Source organism: Aethalodelphis obliquidens, unplaced genomic scaffold (genome assembly GCF_003676395.1).
Source record: "Aethalodelphis obliquidens isolate GAN/ISIS:26980383/991018 unplaced genomic scaffold, ASM367639v1 scaffold91, whole genome shotgun sequence".
NCBI classification, from domain to species: domain Eukaryota; kingdom Metazoa; phylum Chordata; class Mammalia; order Artiodactyla; family Delphinidae; genus Aethalodelphis; species Aethalodelphis obliquidens.
Genome location: NW_020838035.1, coordinates 1,558,686 through 1,577,498, shown reverse-complemented (window position 1 = coordinate 1,577,498; position 18,813 = coordinate 1,558,686). Strand labels below are relative to the sequence as shown.

Sequence of the window (18,813 nt, the reverse complement as noted above, 5' to 3'; positions counted from 1 at the left end):
CCACGCAAAGCCCTTCTGTATAAAAGCAAGCATTCTGGGCGCTGTGCAGTGCGTGCGCGGTCCTAAACGGGGGAAATGCTTCTAAAGGTGGAGAAGTCATCGTGTGTTACCGGGAGAAGAGCAGGCATTCCGTTCATTGCAAGATGTTATAAAGAGCGAGCACTTACCGCGATCGTCTGTCTTACAGCCCCAGAGAAGGGAACAGGGGATCCATCCCACTAGTTTCACAACCTTTTTTAAAAGTCACCCCATGGCAAAACATTAAGTAAAAAGTACTTGGTTTCTAATTTCTTTTTATTAGTTTGGTGTGGGAAAAAAAAAAATCCTAGTAAATGGAAGAACTTTTGAGGAAACTAGCCGAAGGCTTACCTCACTCTATAAAAAGGTCAATGTCGGCAGAGGTTCAGACGCATTCAATTTACAGGCAATTGGTAAACAGCGCGGCGTTTCTGGTTGGGGAACTTCAGTGGGGTTGAATGACGGGGACTTGGTCGGTCAGCCTTTCACAGCACACGGGAAACCCCTCAGGGCCGTGGAGAAGGTGAGTGTAATTGCCCTCTGGAGGCAAAACTCATCCCAAGTCAATCTCACCCACCCAGCACGGTGGTGACGCACCTCAAGATTCAAACCAGGAATCCCAAGTTGAGCAAAGGCACGGACAAGCCGGGGCTTGTTTCCAGCGGGGCCGCTCTGTCCCTGCAGGCGATCTTTGGAGAGGCTCAGCAGGCCAGCTCGAGACCCTGCTATGACTCACTTGGCTGCCGACCTCCTATTTCTCCAGAAGGGTCTGTTGAACTGCAGAGGACCGAGACACAAGAACAGATTTTACAAGGCACCCCCAGCGGCCCCGACAAGCACGCGAGTACCTGCAGGTGGAAAATTCCAGAAGCGGGTGACGCTATTTCTACAGAAGATAGAAGTGTGCTCAAAGCTCACTGCTGACAGAAAGCAAAAACTAAATCCAACGGGTTAGAAAAAACAATTCAGTACATTTCATACTACGATGCAACGGTCACTCGTAAAAAACGGACACTTCGGGAAAAGTAGAAAGAAACTAAGAAGAGGCATTCTCTACTCGCGACTTCTCTGAGACGGTAAGAAATGTCTGTAAACTACAAATTTCAGAATAAATAATTCTGTAAATGAGGGGCCACGGCGTTGGTTCATTGACAACAATGCAGGGCTAAGATTTTCGGATCAGTTCATTTCTGTTTTGGAGGTCTCTTTCGCATTTTCTTGTCCTTAAAAAAGGATAGCTCATGTTACACATCCTTCCCTTATTTGAAAGAGCAACGAGCTAGACACTTTCTAAACGTCCGTATTTTTAGAATTAAAACTATGTTAACTTTTCACTAAAAACTTATCTCGGGACTTCCCCGGTGGTCCAGTGGTTAAGACTCTGCCTTATAACGCAGAAGGCATGGGTTCAAATCCCTGGTTGGGGAACTAAGATCCCGCATGCCGTGGGGTGTGGCCAAAAACGTTTAAAAAAAAAACCCCAAACTTATGTCAATTCCACAGGCATCCTATGCAATAAATGTTGCCTTTCTTGGGCAAAGGAGTGGGTCTCCACATATATACACCAACAAAAGAAAGAAACACACACAGGTGTATAGACACATAATTTGTGTTTTCCTGCCGTTTTCAGAAGTGGTTCTAATCACTGAACGTCCCGCCTCTGGCCCTGAGAAGTTTCCATAATTTGCACCACCTCCTGTTCTTGGTCCAATTCTCCACCAGGTTGGGAGGATTCTGTAAATGTGACCGCAGCACGTGAAAATGCTGCAAAGGGTGCATCTCAGAAGATGCAATCCGGCCAGCTGCTGACTCCGGCCATGCGGCAGTGGGGCGACACTTGGAAAACTCTCCTGGCCGACATTTAAAGAGAACTTGAAGCGGACTTAGGTCTCATCGGAAGCCTCAAGCCCCGGAAAGTCTATGTGGCATCTCCCCAGAGAACCCCCTTGAAAACTTCGAGACACAAAGGATCCCATCCAAGAATCTGAGCAGGACAGTGGTGAGAGGAGGTAACACAGACCCGCGGGGGGGCGGGAGGGGGCCACTCGGGGCGCTTCTTACCGGGTGGCTCGGCGTTGGTGCCCTGATGGTTCTCCATGTTCATCTCGCCTTGGTCAGCTGCAAGAAGAACAAAACGCCCCAGGAGGGTGAATACCAAGACAACCTGATGGTCACTCTCAAGCTGAACTGGCCTCCCACCTCCTGTCTCCATCCGCTGCCCCCAAGCAGAGGACCGCCCTGGTCATCAAGGCACGAAGGGCACCTCGCGGGGTCTGGCTTCTTCGCTCCCATGCTTCTTCAATCTATCATTTTATTTCCCAATTTCTACTCCAAAAGTTTTCGAACACACATACGTCAACGCAAAGAGGGCCATGCCGCGCCCCGCCGGCCCCCAGAAACGATCTCCCAGCATACAGTGCGAGGCGACAGAATTCCAAATGCACGGGCGAGCGGGGCGGGGGACAGGACGGGACGACAGGGTGGAGGGCGGGATGGAGTGGGAGATTGGGATGAGCAGATGCAAACGGCTAATGCTGAGGATGGATCCACAACAAGGCCCTACTGTAGAGCACAGGGAACTCGATTCGATATCCTGGGATATGCCATCATGGAAAAGATTATGAAAGCGAACGTATATGTGTATAACTGAATCACTGCTGTGCAGCAGAAATTAACACAACATTGTAAACCAACTACACTTCAGTTAGAAACAAACAAAAACGCAGGAGAGATTCCCAGTCAGAACATGTTTATTTCTTTACTGCATGCTTGGGAAGGGACACGGAAGCACGTATGACGTGAAAAGGACTGAAGTAGCTCACGGGACCCTTGACGACCGTTCTCCTATATTCCCGAAGCTTTGATTTTTGCAAAACCGCAGCATCTGGGGTTAGCATCGTGCGTGAACGCCCAACACCACTTTTCATCCCGGTCCCAGAAACACGCATCCCCCCGTCTGTATGAAATGGATTCTGTGAGCCACCAGCCTTTCCCCCAACCACGAAAGGAGACCCCAGTCAGAGACCAAACTTCTAAGATGACAAAAAAAGAAAGAGAAACACCCAAAGAGGAGAGAGTTTGAAGAGATCTGTGAAAACACTGCAGGGCGGTCACTGCCAATGTCACGTCTTCTGCTGGCCGGGCAGGAGGCAGGCTCTGAACACGCTCACATTGTAGAGTCAACTATTATGACGATAAATCCTAAATGTGCTTTAATTTCACGTGACAAAGAATCTCCCTACCAAAAGAAAAACAAAGGAAGAAAAAACCCAGTCAAAATATTCTAATGGGTCTGCAGAAACCCTATATCTAGGTATGTTCAAGGAAAAGAAAAAAAGAAATGCCCCTGGGAAATAATAAAGTACAGCCAAACCCAAATCCATGTGGGGCCAAACGTTATTTCCAACAAGTAAAAGACATGTTCAATCCATTATCTGAAGAGACATTTGGGGGGAGGGGGAGGGGATGCCGGCACACCCAGTTTTGATGTTGGTGTCACCAACGCCCAGCATTTGGGGAGAGCCTGAGAGTGGGTGGGTGCTTCGTGGGCGGGGAAAGGGATCGGCCCCCTGGGATCCGTTTAGCCGGCGCCGTGTGGTCAGGGATGCAGGGCCGGATTCCCCGATGCCAAGCGCCCAACCCAAGCCCGTGGACCCCTAAGAGGAGACCCGGGCTCCACCAGGGGCATCTTCCCGCTGCAACCTCAACACTTAGAAGGCCAAACACACCCCATCTCAAACTCAAAACCAAAGCAGCTCACATGCCTTTCTTTTAAGCCAGGAGCCACTCGAGCTATGAAGGCAACTACAGCAATGGCAGCTTTCGGGGTCTCTCTGTGTGCGGGCTGTTTATGTAAACACAGCAGGCACTGGGGGCCAAAAGTAGACCCCAGAGACCACTGACCGGCAGGGTCTCATCTGTAGATCACACCCAGGACTTCATTCTTGGGGCACAGAGATTCGATTTAAATGCACCCCTGTGCTAACCGGGACACGGGCTTTATTTCATCAGAACCAAGAAATCTGCGACGCTTTCTTCAAAGACCCAGACGGCCAGCAAGGTGACCACTGTCAAGGCCATCAAGGTGACCGGTGGAAGATGACCAGGCCCACGGGAGGAGCACGGAGAGCCTCCGTTGCAGGGTTCTTTTTTTTTTTTTTTGCGGTACGCGGGCCTCTCACTGCTGTGGCCTCTCCCGTTGTGGAGCACAGGCTCTGGACGCGCAAGCTCAGCGGCCATGGCTCACGGGCCCAGCCACTCCGCGGCGTGCGGGATCCTCCCGGACCGGGGCACGAACCCGCGTCCCCTGCATCGGCAGGCGGACTCTCAACCACTGCGCCACCAGGGAAGCCCGAGAAGCCAGCACAAGAAGGAGATGGTCTGATGTTAAAAAGAAAAAAAAAAAAAATGCAGCGATGACTTCCATGCTTACGGGGATATACAAGGATGCAAGAATTCTAGGGTGTCAAGATCCCAACACTCACGTCTCCGCTGACCTCAGAAATTTAAGATCGTGAGATTTTTAGGTTTTGCCTAAATATGTGGATTTTTTTTTCACCCGCTGCGAACTGGGAAATTCACATAATTGGCAAAAACTGATCTGAGCAAGAGTTAGGAAATACTTCATGGAAATGGACCATAAAAATCCAGGGGCTATGGAATCAGAAGGGTAAAAATTCCATCATGAGCGTGAGAGAGGAAACCCTATGACCCAGGGCCGGCTTTGCCCCAGGACTCTGAAAACAGGACGGCTCACCCCCTGCAGGATACACTGGCAAGGATGGGGGATGCTGAGAAACCTGGTTCGTTCATGGAAGCCCCCGCCGGTACCATTTCTTTCTGTTGGATTTTACGTTAAAAGGAAATGTCTGCATTTCTCTTCCTTATTCTGAAGCTACCTGGGCCTTAAAATATCATATCATACGCTTCTGTGCACCGTGAAGGGAGAAAACATATAGGATTCAAGGCATGGCATCTGGTCTGGGAGAAACACATCACGGTGGCAGTTTTACTAATAAGGAAAAGGACAAATGACAAGGTCTGCTTTCGACTCTGCGTCTTGGTAGATAAACACGGATCGGAAAGGACGATCTTGAGGCCCCACCTGGGGTTTTCTGCTCATCCCTAGGTCTTCGACTCATCTGAAATGGAAAGTCAGGAAAGGAAAATGAAAGAGAAACCAACAAACAACGAGAAGTAAACGTCCGAAAGGTTTGCTTCAGGTGCGTGCCCACAGCCCAGGCAGCAGTGAGAGCGGTTAGGAAGGTGCCCTCTGGGCTCAGAAGTTGAGGAGACAGGCTGACAGAGCAGAGCATCACAGAGTGGACACCAGAATTAAGTGGGGGGAGGGAAGGGGGGCAGGGAGGAAAGGAGGGAAGGCAGGAAGGGAAGGAGGAAGGAAGGAAGGAAAGAAGGGAGGGAGAGGACATGCCAGTAGCTCATTTCACCAAAGCCACAAGAATCTGCTACCATCAAGGACAAGGGAAGCAGCTGGCGGATGTGCAGTGAGCAACGAGAATCAGCTATCGACCGCATCCAGTGACAACAACCAAACACTGTGCCCTGTCCCAGCGGGTCAGTCTCAGCGTCACCCATCATTTAAACTGGTGACTTGAACCCAACCCACGAAAACGCAAAGACACACATCAACCAGGAGCCTGCGTCCCAAAACGGCTTTAAGAGGCCAGCTTGCATCACTTGGAAGAAAACCAGATTAAACTCCTAGAGTCACAACTTCAAACCTTTAGGCATAAAAGACAGAGCTACCAAACTTTGCTGGCCGTGGAGGTTTTCTCATACCTTCTCACAAAATGTAACACGGAGAAGCTCTTAACTAAGTATATATCAAGACTGACAGTACTAGATGGATGTGTCTCCACGTTGGGAAAACACATCTGCTTCCCCCGTAAGTGCTCGAGAGGAAGCTTGGCGCAAATTCAACAGACACTACAAAATTCAATACAACAACGAGGTCCCGGAAAGTCACTCTGCAAACCGCCACGCTCAGAGAATAATGGTTTACCCCAAACCACGCTTCCTCCAAGGACGCGAGCTCACTGTACCCGCTGGAGCCACATCCTCCTTACGAAACCTCCAAGCTCACAGCTGCACACCTTAAAATAACCACCCCAGAAATAAAGCCTATACAATAGTCCTGCACGGACCTGAAAAGGTCTAGCATCGTCATGGACCCGATACCTGGCCATCTCTGTTCATAAAAACACATAACTGACAACAAACACTGAATTCATTCTATAAGGCAGGTCTATAAACCGCACGTAGTCAGAAAGATGCTCACTGTTTGCGTTAGACTCGGTGCTTATATGAGAAAAGGGACCTAAGTTTCTTTGTGTCACTGCTGGACACTTTACAGCTGGAGACAAAAGTGCTTAATTACTGAAATCAGAAACACCCGCTCCCTTCCCTCATGAAGGTTCACCCCCCCCCCCTTTTTTTTCCTTTTTCTTTGTGCATCTGCATCAGCTCAAGAGCATGGACCTGTGAAAACCACAAAGCAAATCAAAAATTTAAAGTCGCACCTAATGTTAATTCAGCCTACGAAGACAGACTGGAGGACATACTCTAGGGGAATGAATGGAGCCAGCCTCTCCGGAAGCGAAAGTTGAACCCTCGCCTGCTCTGAGCCAGTTCTTCAGAAAGTTCGCTTTGGTTTTGAAAATCGTACGTTCAACTCTTTCTACCCGGGAAGCTTTCCGTTTCCATGCCCATCCCTTCCCCCTGCAATGGGGGAACAGTGCTTGAACCCAAGACCAAGACCCCGGGGTGGGGTAGGGTGGGATGCAGAACACTTGGTTTTCCCAATTTCTGAATCCCTTTTCCAAATATGAGATGATGTCAAGTCTATTAAGACTCTCGGGTGTTTCCTCAAATCCCTGTGTCTTGACATACGAACATCCAGAGAGTCATGTATCCCGTTCACACGGTAACAGAAATGCTTTGTAATTCCAGAGTCCAACTGGGGTTCACCTGAAGATTTTCAGGAAATCTCGGGGCCAGGACTTCCTGTTTATCTTGCCTAGCGAGCGCCTTCCTCTCCTGGCTGGGCGTCAAGCTCTGAGTTTGAGTATCTTCAGAGAAAGTGGAAAGTGTGATTGAAAAGGAAACAGAAATTCACTTCTATCGAATCCCTAGTCTTTTAAGTCTTCGCTCGTTCTAGGAGAAGCAAAAGAAAACGGTGTTTTCTTTTGTGCTGTTTCCCCCCACTTGGTTCTAACTGTAGATCTTTTGTAAGTATCTCCTGGAACTTGGTCATCTATCCATTTGGGCATTGCTGGACGCCCACCATTCCGCCAGCCAACCACACTTTCCTGAGCGCGGCCAGATGGAAGGCGACCCACTCACACGAGGGAAATAAGATGCACTCAGGCACCCTTACCCTCCACTGCTAGCAGAGGGATATAAAAATGGCCTCTTATTTTAGGTCTCTGAATCCAAACAGTGTGTCAGACTTTTAATTTCAGGCTATAAATAGTGTCTGTGAACCTAGAAATCTGGAATGATGGAAGATGAAGGATAAACTCCATCCCTAGAGGGTAACTTGGCCTCCATCAAGTCTTCTGGGAATTTCCCAAGAACCCTCAGGAAAGGGTCCTTTAGGCAGATGACACCTATGGCCAACAGCAAAGTATGGATAAGGACTTAGGGTCATACACAGAAGGGAAGTTCAGATACCACAAGCCTCCTCCATGGAGGATGGGCAGCCACAGCCACAAACACCGCAACCCAGCCCTCGCTGGTTCTCAAAGCCAGACCTGGACAGAGCCTTCCAGAGATGCACAAACATAAACTGTGCTCAGAACAGCAGAACTCACTGATGTCAGGACGAATCCTAAGTAACTTAGCATTTGAGTACAAAGTCCCAAAATGCCCGGTGATGGAATTCCGACCTCTGTGCTGGTAACGGTGGTATTCGGCGGTCCATGTAAATAACAACGAATGAATCGTAAGAACTAACATTTCTTCAACACTCACTCTCTCCCAGGCAACCTGTCAAGACTTTCACCCATGACCTTATTGACCTTCCCCCATGACCTTACTGACCTTCACCCATGACCTTACTGACCTTCACAATGACCTTATTGACCTTCACAAAAATTCTAAAGCGCAGACTATCATCTCTCCTCGTTACGGGGACGCCTGCCCCCCAAAATGGAATGGTTAGTAACTTGCACCAGCTCACATGGCTAAACACAGGAGACGCTGGGATCAAAGCCACAAAGTCAGATCCCAGTTCTCTAGCCACTTCAGGACCCCCTCGGCCGCCTTCCACGTGTTTGTGCCAACCTGAGCTCTGCTTTTTAGTTCTTTTTTTTAAAAGAAAGCACGCTTTTCAAAGCAGCAAGGCCCCACGGAAAGGATGCGGCGGTGAGCGCCTTACCGTTCTCTCTGAAGCAGAGCTTCTTCTTCTGATAGGCGATGAAGCTGGAGATGGCCCCGGCCACGGCCACTGCGACGGCACCGATGATCCCAGGGACCACCCCCGGGGAGTCGGCTGTGGAAGGAAGCACAGGACACCGTGACACACGTAACCCTCGCGCACGGACCACGCCGGGGGCTGGCGGCCCTGCCCGGAGGAAGAGGGTGGGGCTGAGGCCTGAGAGGCAGGGGCTCCCGGTAACCACGGAGGGAGGGCCCGTCACTCCGGAGCCACGTCGGAATTCGGAATTCGTTTTACTACGCGAGCTGTTTCCAACCCAAGAACTGGCTCCCAGTGGGAGGCCAAACCCCACCTCTTCCCCACCCCTAGGACCAGCTCAGCTGTCCTCCCAGCTCAGTGAGGAAGGTCTCAGGTGGGTGATAAATCCCAGCGGGGACCATTCAGAGGCCGTGTGACCTCAAGCAGCCAGATGGCCGTCTCTTCATGTACCTTCCGAAAAATCAAAGTCGCCCACATCTTCGTTAGTCTCATGTGCTCTAGGGTGACGGGGTTTCCACCCCCCACCAAGAATTCTAAAACTACCTGCATCCGTCCCACATCTACAGCTGCTTCTTGACACGGCAGGTGCACAAGACATCCTCCCCCGTGAATAAAAAGGACGGTGTGATGGACGGTTCACCCTATGTGTCAGCTGGACTGGCCAGGGCCTGCTAGGCAGCTGGGAACACTTTATTTCTGGATGTGTCCATGTGGCCCTCTCCAGAAAAAAATAACGTTCGAATCCGTTAGCCTGGGTAAAAGCCCTCACCAACGTGGACGGGCATCGTTCAATCCACTGAGGGTCTGATTAGATCACAAAGGGACCATTTGCTCTCTGCCTGCACTGGCACGTCTGTCTTCTCCCGCCCTTGGACATTGGTGATCCTGCTTCTTGGGATTTTGGACTCAGACTGGGACCTACGCCATTCGCTGTCCTGGTTGTCGGTGTTTCGCATGGGGACTGACTGGCCACTTCCCTGAGTGTCCGGCGTGCAGACAGCAGATCGAGGCCCTTCTCAGCCTCCGTAACTACGTGGGCTAACTCCTTACAGTAAGTGTCTTTCTACTCATCTCTATACATCCTAGCGGTCCTGTTTCTCTGGAGGCCCCTGGGTAATATGGGTGGCGTTCCTTCTTAGGGCACCTTGGGAGGGCGACTGAACTTAAAATGCAGATCCCGTCGGCAGCAGGGAGACCTCAAGCTAGTGCGCTTCACGGACACTGTGGGTTTTTTTGTTTTTGGGGGGTTTTTTTGCGGTACACGGGCCTCTCACTGCTGCGGCCCCTTCCGTTGCGGAGCACAGGCTCCGGACGCGCAGGCTCAGCGGCCATGGCTCACGGGCCCAGCCGCTCCGCGGCACGTGGGATCTTCCCAGACTGTGTCCCCTGCATCGGCAGGCGGACTCTCAACCACTGTGCCACCAGGGAAGCCCTGTTTTTTTTTTTTTTAACAAATTTAAGGTTTGTGGCCACCCGACGCCAGGCAAGTCTATCAGCGCCATTTTTCCAACAGCATTTGTCCACCTCACGTCTTTGCATCACATTTTGGTAATTCTTCTAATATTTCAAGTTTTTCATCATGATTCTGTTTGTGACGGTATCCGTGATCTCTGACGTTACTCCTATGACTCGCTGAAGGCTCAGAGGGTGGTGAGCATTCATTAGCAATAAAAAGTTTTATAAATCTAGGCCTGCACGTGGTGTTTTTTCTTGGCCATAATGCCGCTGCACACTGAACAGACTACAGTGTAGTGTGAACATCCCTGTTAGATGCACCGGGGAACCATACAATTCGTGCGACTTGCGGTATCGTGATATTCGCTTGACTGCGGTGGTCTGGACCTGAATCCTCAGCATCTCCGGGGTCTGCCTGTGTTTCCGCTGAGCCCCCTTGGAACGCGTGTCCAGAGAACCATTCTTCATGCCAGTATCTTTCAGATGACGCTGCAAATACTAAAAGTGAGGCTGTGACCACTGGCTCCTGCTTTCCTCAATAGTACACGTGAGGAACCCAGGACATCAGGAACCAGGGGTACGTACCCTGCTCCGCCCCTCCAGGCCTCTGGTTGCCGCCATCACCGCCTCCTGTAAGAGAGGAATGAGGCTTGGTGACAAATGGCGCTGGGAAGACGTTCGGTAACCGAAAACTCATACCAAGGACCAGCTCCTCTGACCCTGGGTTGTGAAGGTTCCTTAAGAGGAATGACCGTGGGACTGATGAGGCCGTTAATATCAGGGTGTCCCTTTCCACTGATGGGAGGGGCTGTCCTCATTCTGCGGGAGGTATCACCTGTCTTGCTCCCGTGTCCCTGAAATCCAGGCTTGGCACCTGACTCAACCCCCTGGCCCCATGGTGGGCCCCAGGAGACCCACTGAGTCTTCAAAGTCCCCCAGGGATTCGGGGAGAAACCCAGCAAGGGCCTCAGAGCCCACCTGAGAAGTGTGCACAGCTCTACTCCACCCTTGAAGAAAAAAAAGAGAAAAAAAAGAGAGAAAAAAAAGTGGAGAAAAAAAAGAAACTAAGAAACCTAGATGCTCGCATGGCTATGGGGTCATCCCAGGCACATTCCTGTTACCTCTCAGGCCCCCAGTCTCACTAGGGGTGGTTGTCAGCCATGTGCCATCCAGGGACCCACCACCTCTGGGTATGGTCTTCCTTCGTGCTTTCCCCGGGGCTAAGGGATGCCGCTTCACCACCCCCTCTACTTTTTCCACATTTAATGCCAAGGGATACTCGATGTTTTTGTTGTTGTTTGTCTCGTTTTGTTTTTTCTTTTTGCCCACACTACGCAGCTTGCGGATCTTAGCTCCCCGACCAGGGACTGAACCTGCACCCTCGGCAGTGAAAGCGAAGAGTCCTAACCACTGGACCGTCAGGCCATTCCTGATACTTGATGTTAAGCTGATGCTTGTACAATTATTAGTGCACAAACCAGGAATCCACCCAGTGGACTGTACACTTGTGAGGGTGCCTTCAGCTTTGTTTAATGTCAGCCAGTCACTCCCAGTGTGTCTTTACAGTATAGTCACACAGGCACTGCATGTTACATGGCTATGGAGCAACACTGCCTGCTACAAAGGAGGGGCTGCATGTTACGCAGCTACAGAGCCAGCGTACGGCCTGTTACATTCAGTGGGTAAGAGCACGTTACACGGGTATCAAACTAGAATCCTGTCTGTTACACTCCTCAAAATGGGGCGATCTTGTACAGCACCTAGAGATGTAAATTTAAACGGAAAACCAATTAGAAGGTAGACAGCTAGCCACTGCAGACATGACTTTGGGGACCAGGGTAGAAGGGGTTTACTCTGAAAGGTATGTGAGCTCAAGAGGGGAGGTAGGGGCATTCCCGGTAGAAGGCAAACGAGATGATAAAAAAGCATGTCACCGTAAGGGCGTGACTGATAGAAACAGACTTATAACCCTTTGGGGGCTGGTTCATCCATTGATGTCAATCAATGGCACTCCAACAAGCAAGGATTCAAAGCAAAAATGTTTCCAGTAACATTTAAGGCAGGCCAGAGAGGAATGAACCCAGCAATCTCTTACATGGTCCTCTTACCAGTGGGACTATCAACGATCCCAGCCATCCTGGAAAGCAATGTAGCAATCCATGAAGGGATGTAAAAGTGGGAACTCCTTTCAGAAACCCTACTTCTTAGAAACCACCTTAAGGGAACCACATGGAGGACATCCAATATCAAAGCGTAAAGATACGTACAAGAAACCGGTGCAGAATCTAAAAATCACAACAAACTAGTGAAAATAAAAAAAAGAAGCAGCCTCACAGATATAGAGAACAAACGAGTGGTTCCCAGTGGTTCCCAGTAGGGAGGAGTGGTTCCCAGTCTGTGCCCAGGGGGATGGGCAAAATAGGGGGAGGGGATTAAGAGGTACAAACTACTATATATAAAATCAATAAGCTACAAGGATAGATTGCACAACACAGGGAATGGAGCCAATATCTTATAATAACTTTAAATGGAGTACAACCTAGAAAAATACTGAATCACTACGTCATACACCTGAAACTTATACAATACTGTACAGCAACGATAAACTCAAAAAAAAGTATTAAGGAGTATCAGGCAGTTAACAAATAAAAATGTTATTTTTTTATTAAAAAAAAAAAAGAAACTGGTATAACCTAAATGCTTAAAAAGGGAAGGGACAATAAACAGATTTTACACGCAGCGGGGAGAACACGGGTCAGGGCGGGAGTGTGGGGAGACGTCAGAGCATGAAAGTCCCTCCCCAAGGATGTCAGAGTCATGGGTCACCTCCTGGGAAATCTTCACGTCATCTTATTATTATTATTCACCGTTTACGCTCCATTCTCCAAGAAACAAACAAGAACCAGAGCTCGATGGCAGAGTTAGAAATAAAAGATTTCCCAAACTGGGGGCTGAAGCCAGGGTTTTCTACCTGGCGGGGGAAGCTGGAGTTAACTGCCATGGAAGAAGCTTCCCTCCAGGGGGAGGTCCAGAGGCTCTGAGTTTGCAGCCCTCCTAGGAGGCTGTGGGCCAAGAGTGAGGCCCAAATTCAAGGCTGACGCACAGTCTTTCCCCACCTCCTGAGGGTGGCCCAAAGGAATCCTGGGGGAGAAGATCTTTACCTTGTGTCTGGCTACGCCTTATATATTGCATACACATATACTACACATATACCTATTTTAGATTACATATGCATAACAGATGAATATAGTACAAATAAATTTATATGTAACATACGTATACACTATCATTTATACATACATAAGTACATAAAAAAGACTATATCTTTCATCAAGTTATAACTATTCTAAGCATATATTAATTTTACACTTATTTATTTATTATATTTAAATACTGCTTTGCCTCCACATGGACCTAAGATTTTAAAGACAGAGGTGGAAAAAGGACCTACGGTAGAGCACAGGGGACTCCACTCAATATTCTGCAATCACCTACACAGGAAAAGAATTTGAAAAAGAACAGACACGTGTCTATGTAGAACTGACTCACTCTGCTCTACACCTGAAGCTAACACAACATTGTTCATCACCTCTACTCCAATATAAAATAAAAAACGGAGGGACTTCCCTGGCGGTCCAGTGGTTAACACTCTGCCCTTCCTGGTGTGGGTTCAATCCCTGGTCGGGGAACTAAGATCCCACATGCCGCGCGGCGCAGACAAAAGATTAAAAAAAAAAAAAAAAAAGAGAGAGAAAGACAAAAAAAGAAGGGGAACCCTACCTCCATCTGAAGTCCCATCAGTAAGGTCCGAATCCGAAAAGCCATCTAGAAGGAAAAAGACAGCATCATGTCTCACATCAGAACCGTCGGGAGTGTCTTGATGTCTTGGGGTGAAGGGAAACGTATCAGAATCAAAAGCAGACATGGAGTGGCGGGGAACCCCATAAACGTACTACTCTATGGAAGGAATCTTTCAAAGATACAATTACTGGACTTCCCCAGTGGCGCAGTGGTTAAGAATCCACCTGCCAATGCAGGCGACACAGGTTCGAGCCCTGGTCTGGGAAGATCCCACATGCCGCGGAGCAACTAAGCCTGTGCGCCACGACTACCGAGCCCGCGAGCCACAACTACAGAGCCCGCGTGCCGCAACTACTGAAGCCCGCGCGCCTAGAGCCCGTGCTCCGCAACAAGAGAAGCCACCGCAATGAGAAGTGCACGCACCGCAACGAAGACCCGACGCAGCCAAAAATAAGTAAATAAATAAAATTATTTATTCATTAAAAAAAAAGAAATAAAACCATAAGAAAGCATGTGAAGGTGGCTTCAATTTGCTTTGCAACTCATACTTCTAAAATAGCAGAGAAACATAACATTTTCAAAATTAGGGATTAGTTATGACAGTATATAACTGCCAAGAAAAGTCATATGATAAAAATTATTAAATGACATAAGAAAATGCTTATGGAATACTAATAAGCAAAACATAATGTTATGACACAGTGTGAATAAAAGATTGACAGTTTTACTTAACAGTTGTTTCATTTAAATTGATATAAAATACTAGGGAGAAAAACCATCTTCACTGTGGTAGAGGATGGACAGTATTTCTACTTTTCTGCATTAAAAATTAAACTAATGTATAAACAATCAAAAAAGCCAACTCAAAATCTGAAGTTTCAACAGCCATTCAACTCAGAACACTGATGTTGCTCAAATACTCAGAGAATACTATGATGTGTCCGAAAAAAGGCGGCAAAAACCTTTAAAAAAAAAACAAAACCAAGAGCTTCTCTAAAGGGAAAGAACAAGCTGATACTTTTCTCCATATTGATTCTCTATATTTAAAATCTTATATTTAATGTTTTAAAGTTTCCATTAAAACCTTGGAAGTTAAATCAGCAAACTAAAAATCAAACCCGAACCAAAAATGTCTTTTTGAAAACTGTTTTCCATGACTGGAAGATGGGCATTACCGTTCACAGTAAGATCGCGCTAAATCTGAAATTACCTCCTTTCAGCTGACATGGAAATCGCTGTACTCTGAGAAACACACAAGGACCCACAGGGGCGAGAAGGTCTTACCAGAAGAGCCGGGCTGCTTGGGGTTTGGATTAGGTTTTGGTTTGGGTGCTTCGGGTGTCACCGGGTCATCTGTAAAAGAGGAGAAGTGCAATTATGAGCACTTTGCAGTCAAAACAACAAAACGTGCATTTGCACACAAATGGTTTACTAAACAGTTAGAAACGGAAGCATGTCCTTTGTCGTGGCGGGGCAAGTACTTTGTCATGATGGGGATACCCGTACACACAGGCACCTGTGGACTTCTTTCCATCATCATCCAGCTGCAATACTTAAATTCATGTATTTCCAATAGAAAATAAAGCAGACGGCTGGACCAGCTACAGAGTTTGCGGAGCCCGGGGCAAAATGAGAATGCAGGGTCCCTTGTTTAAACTGTACTAAGAAATTCAATATGGCGGCCACAGAGCAGTCCACCGAGGAGGGAAGCCCTTCTGAGTGTGGAGCCCTGTGTGACCCTACGCACCCACGAGGCCAGCCCCGGCAAGGACATTCAGTTTGTCTTATATCACCCCAAAAGACTGTAAGAGCTTTAAAATAAAAGCAGGCCTACGGATAAAAGCCAGAAAAACTCAACCACAACAAACAATACATCTATTCCTTAGGTTTTCGTCGTAAAAACGAATTCGACTTATGTAAAAGAGACAAGCCTCTTTGCAATGATAAATAAGCCAGTCAGACACATAGGAGATTTAAGAGGTACCACTTACTGCTCCCTCCACCAAGGGCATCTTCTAAATTGAAGTTATCATCTAAAGGAGAAAAACAGATAGTTAATACTGAAGCTCTGGGTGAAACGAGGAACAGAAATGACTTCCTTAATAGATGGAGGAAACACTGCATCTCCACATCTCCAAACACTTTCCTGAGTATCAGTCTGACCAACGTCTCAACAGAAAAACCAAATTCCTGACTGTATCCATATCCTCCTTCTCTCCAAGGAAAGGAATAAAAGGCAAAAACCAAACCAAAACAATGCAAGTAATTTATAAAACAAGTACGCCCCATGGACCGAGTTGAAATTCCAACTTCCGCCTGCAGACAGTTCTTCCCCGGGGACCGTTCATCCTAGCATCTTCCCCTACCAAGTTGCCAACAACTTCCACAAGGTAGATAGTACGAGATAAGGGGGGAAGTCTGAGGCCAGATCTGGGCTTGTGCCCACCAAGAAAATGATTCAACTGACCCAGGTGTGCTTGACAAAATGATGTGACAACTCCTGATGGCTTCTGAGGTTGCCTTCTTAGTTTTAAGGACTCTTTGCAAGTCCCAGCAACATCTAGGTGAGCCTGTGTATCCACCCAACACGATGTACTGACCCATCACGAGTCACGACTGGGAAACACCGTTGCTGCCCCAGGGAGCAAAGTCCATTGTTCAATAATGACTGGTCCAGCATCCTCCGCGTGCCTGCACAGGTCAAGGACCTGGCTCTGAACAACGCTATCTTTTTCCTCATAAGATGCCCTTCTAGATGAGAAGCCCAACATTTGAAGAGAGCTATCACATTTTTTAAAAAATCAGTGATAAGAGCTCTGTAACTCTGGGCATCGATTTTACTGTGGGTGACTAACCACCAGTAACTCTGACCTTGGTCAATTCCACGATCGGTCTGATTCCTGACGTTTACTGGAAAGGGTTAGTGACAGCTAGTAGGCTCCTCCTAGAGGCTGAGATCGAAGTTTGCTCATGGCTTATAGGAGGGTCCCAGGGTCCTAAAACTGTTCCTGCCAAGAAATGAGTATCCAAAACCAGGGACAGACACTCAGGAGAAAGGCATCCCGAGATGCCTTCCAGGGGACCCAAACGCATCTCGCCAAAGTGTCAGCGTCCGTTCTCTTACAGCCTCTGTGGCCTTGAAAGCACCCGCATCCCAGCATAATTCAAATATTAACCAGGCTGGATCCAGAGCCGGTGAATCGCTGACTACGTCTCACCAAGCTCTTGGGAAAACTGGGGCGCACGACAACGATTTCTCGGCTGTGTTTGCATGTTGGGCGCCTTTGCTTCTTACCGGTGGCTTTTTTTGGTGGGATCGGAGTGGGTTTCTTGTCTAAAGAGAAAAGACATTTCTGTCAGTAAAACTCGCAGCTGGGAAACAGAAAGCAACTCCCGACACTGTTCTGTTTTCCTTAAAAAGACTCAGAAAACGTTTGAAGCATCGTTTTTTCCTGGCAGTGGCCAAGCACTGGAGGACCCACGGCAACAGGAACATAGGATGATGTCGACCATGGCTGCCACGGAGACCAAGGACCCCTCCCACCTCATGACGCCAAGTGGGGGGACTGTGAGGGAAAGGGGAACCCGGGAGAACACAGGACACGAGGGAGAGCCCGGGACCTGTGTGGGAGAAGGAGGGACACGGGACCCTCGGCTCAAAGGCTGTGCACATTCACTGCGTGCAGCACACCTTTTGCTCCTTGGGACCCCCAGGCAACCAAGGCAGTGTGGGCTGAGGCCATTAGGACCACAGACACCTCCCCGGCATCTCTCCCCACCAGCCAGTGAGGGTTCCATCATCAAGAAGAAGACTTAACCCCCGCTGGCTTTGGGGAATACTACTGCCCTCACGGTTTTGACTCACACCTCTGCATCGGACCCCAGGAGTGAAAAAGATATCTTGGGGCCCTGACATCCATACAGTACTATGTATAAACTAGGTAACTAACGAGGACCTACTGTAGAGCACAGGGAACTCTACTCAGTGCTCTGTGGTGACCTAAGTGGGAAGGACATCCCAAACAGAGGGGATGTATACATATGTATGACCGATTCACTCTGCTGTACCGCAGAAACTAACACAACATTGGAAAGCAACTGTACTCCAATTAAAAAAAAAAAAAAGATGTTTTCGGTTGAATACTGGGCTCCCAAATTCACATCCACTGGGAACCTCAGAACGTGACCTTATTTGGAAACACTGGTTAAGATGTGGTCACAGTGGATTAGCACAAACCCTTATAGACGAGTGCCTTTATCAGAAGGAAATGGGAAAACATAGAGGCACGTGAGGCAGAGGCAGAGACTGGGGTCATGCAGCCACCAGCCAAGGGATGGAATCAGTGAGCACACGGGGGACCAGCCCACGGGGGACCAGCCCCTTCCCCAAGCGCATGGCAAGCCCACGTGGCATTCATTCACCACCACAGAACGTGGAAATTATTCCACCAAAAAAGGTTCATTTACCCTGACAAGGGCATGTTGATTTTCCTCATCCTACGTGAGTCTGGTTATCACAGTAAGACATATTTCAAAAGATTGACTACAGTCCAATAAAATATTCCCTGTAGTTTACAAAATGTTTTAATGTTACTCACCATCAAGGGCATGCGATAAATCTAAATCCTGGCCTAAAAGAAAAAAGAGTCCAATTAGAAATAAGTCAAATAAAAGTAAATTGGGAAATTAAGAAGACAATTAAAAAAGGGCATGATTTTGAGATGTCTGGCGGCTTTGAAAATGCATCACATGCTGTGATTTCTCATTTGAAATATTCACTCTCATGTGTAAACGTAAGAACATGTCAGCTTAGGTTTTACATTATGGACATCCTTAGAGTTTAGCAGCAATTAAATTAGTGGGGAACCATGATAATTCTGCACGTGCGTTGGTCTAAAAAAGCAGGTGTTTTGAAATAGGTGAGTAACGATTTCCAATACATGATGGAGAAAAAACATGGAGAGAAAAACATCTCTGTAATTATGCGACCAAAATGTACTTCTCGTAGAAACACCAGACAACCCAGAAAAAGGTAAACTTTCTTTTAAATTTCCTGTGATCCCAGAGAAGGGGGGAAACTGCCTTTAATTCCACGGTGCTTC

The 18,813-nt window shown here is 48.1% G+C and overlaps 1 protein-coding gene across 6 annotated transcripts in view; it reads right to left on the bottom strand.

Annotated features, from left to right (window-relative positions):
- Window positions 1-276: 276 nt before the first annotated feature.
- Window positions 277-18,813, bottom strand: part of CD99 (CD99 molecule (Xg blood group)) — a 33,022-nt gene continuing 14,485 nt past the window's right edge. The window contains exons 2-11 of one of the 6 annotated variants that reach the window (XM_027095522.1): window positions 18,310-18,342; window positions 17,007-17,045; window positions 15,703-15,744; window positions 14,996-15,064; window positions 13,691-13,735; window positions 10,496-10,540; window positions 8,417-8,530; window positions 2,080-2,136; window positions 1,677-1,752; window positions 277-795 (exon numbers count right to left, since the gene is read on the bottom strand). In XM_027095522.1, the coding sequence (XP_026951323.1) occupies window positions 744-795; window positions 1,677-1,752; window positions 2,080-2,136; window positions 8,417-8,530; window positions 10,496-10,540; window positions 13,691-13,735; window positions 14,996-15,064; window positions 15,703-15,744; window positions 17,007-17,045; window positions 18,310-18,342 (572 nt within the window). In that variant the 3' untranslated portion in view covers window positions 277-743. The other 5 variants (XM_027095525.1, XM_027095523.1, XM_027095528.1 and 2 more) reach the window with 5 other exon arrangements.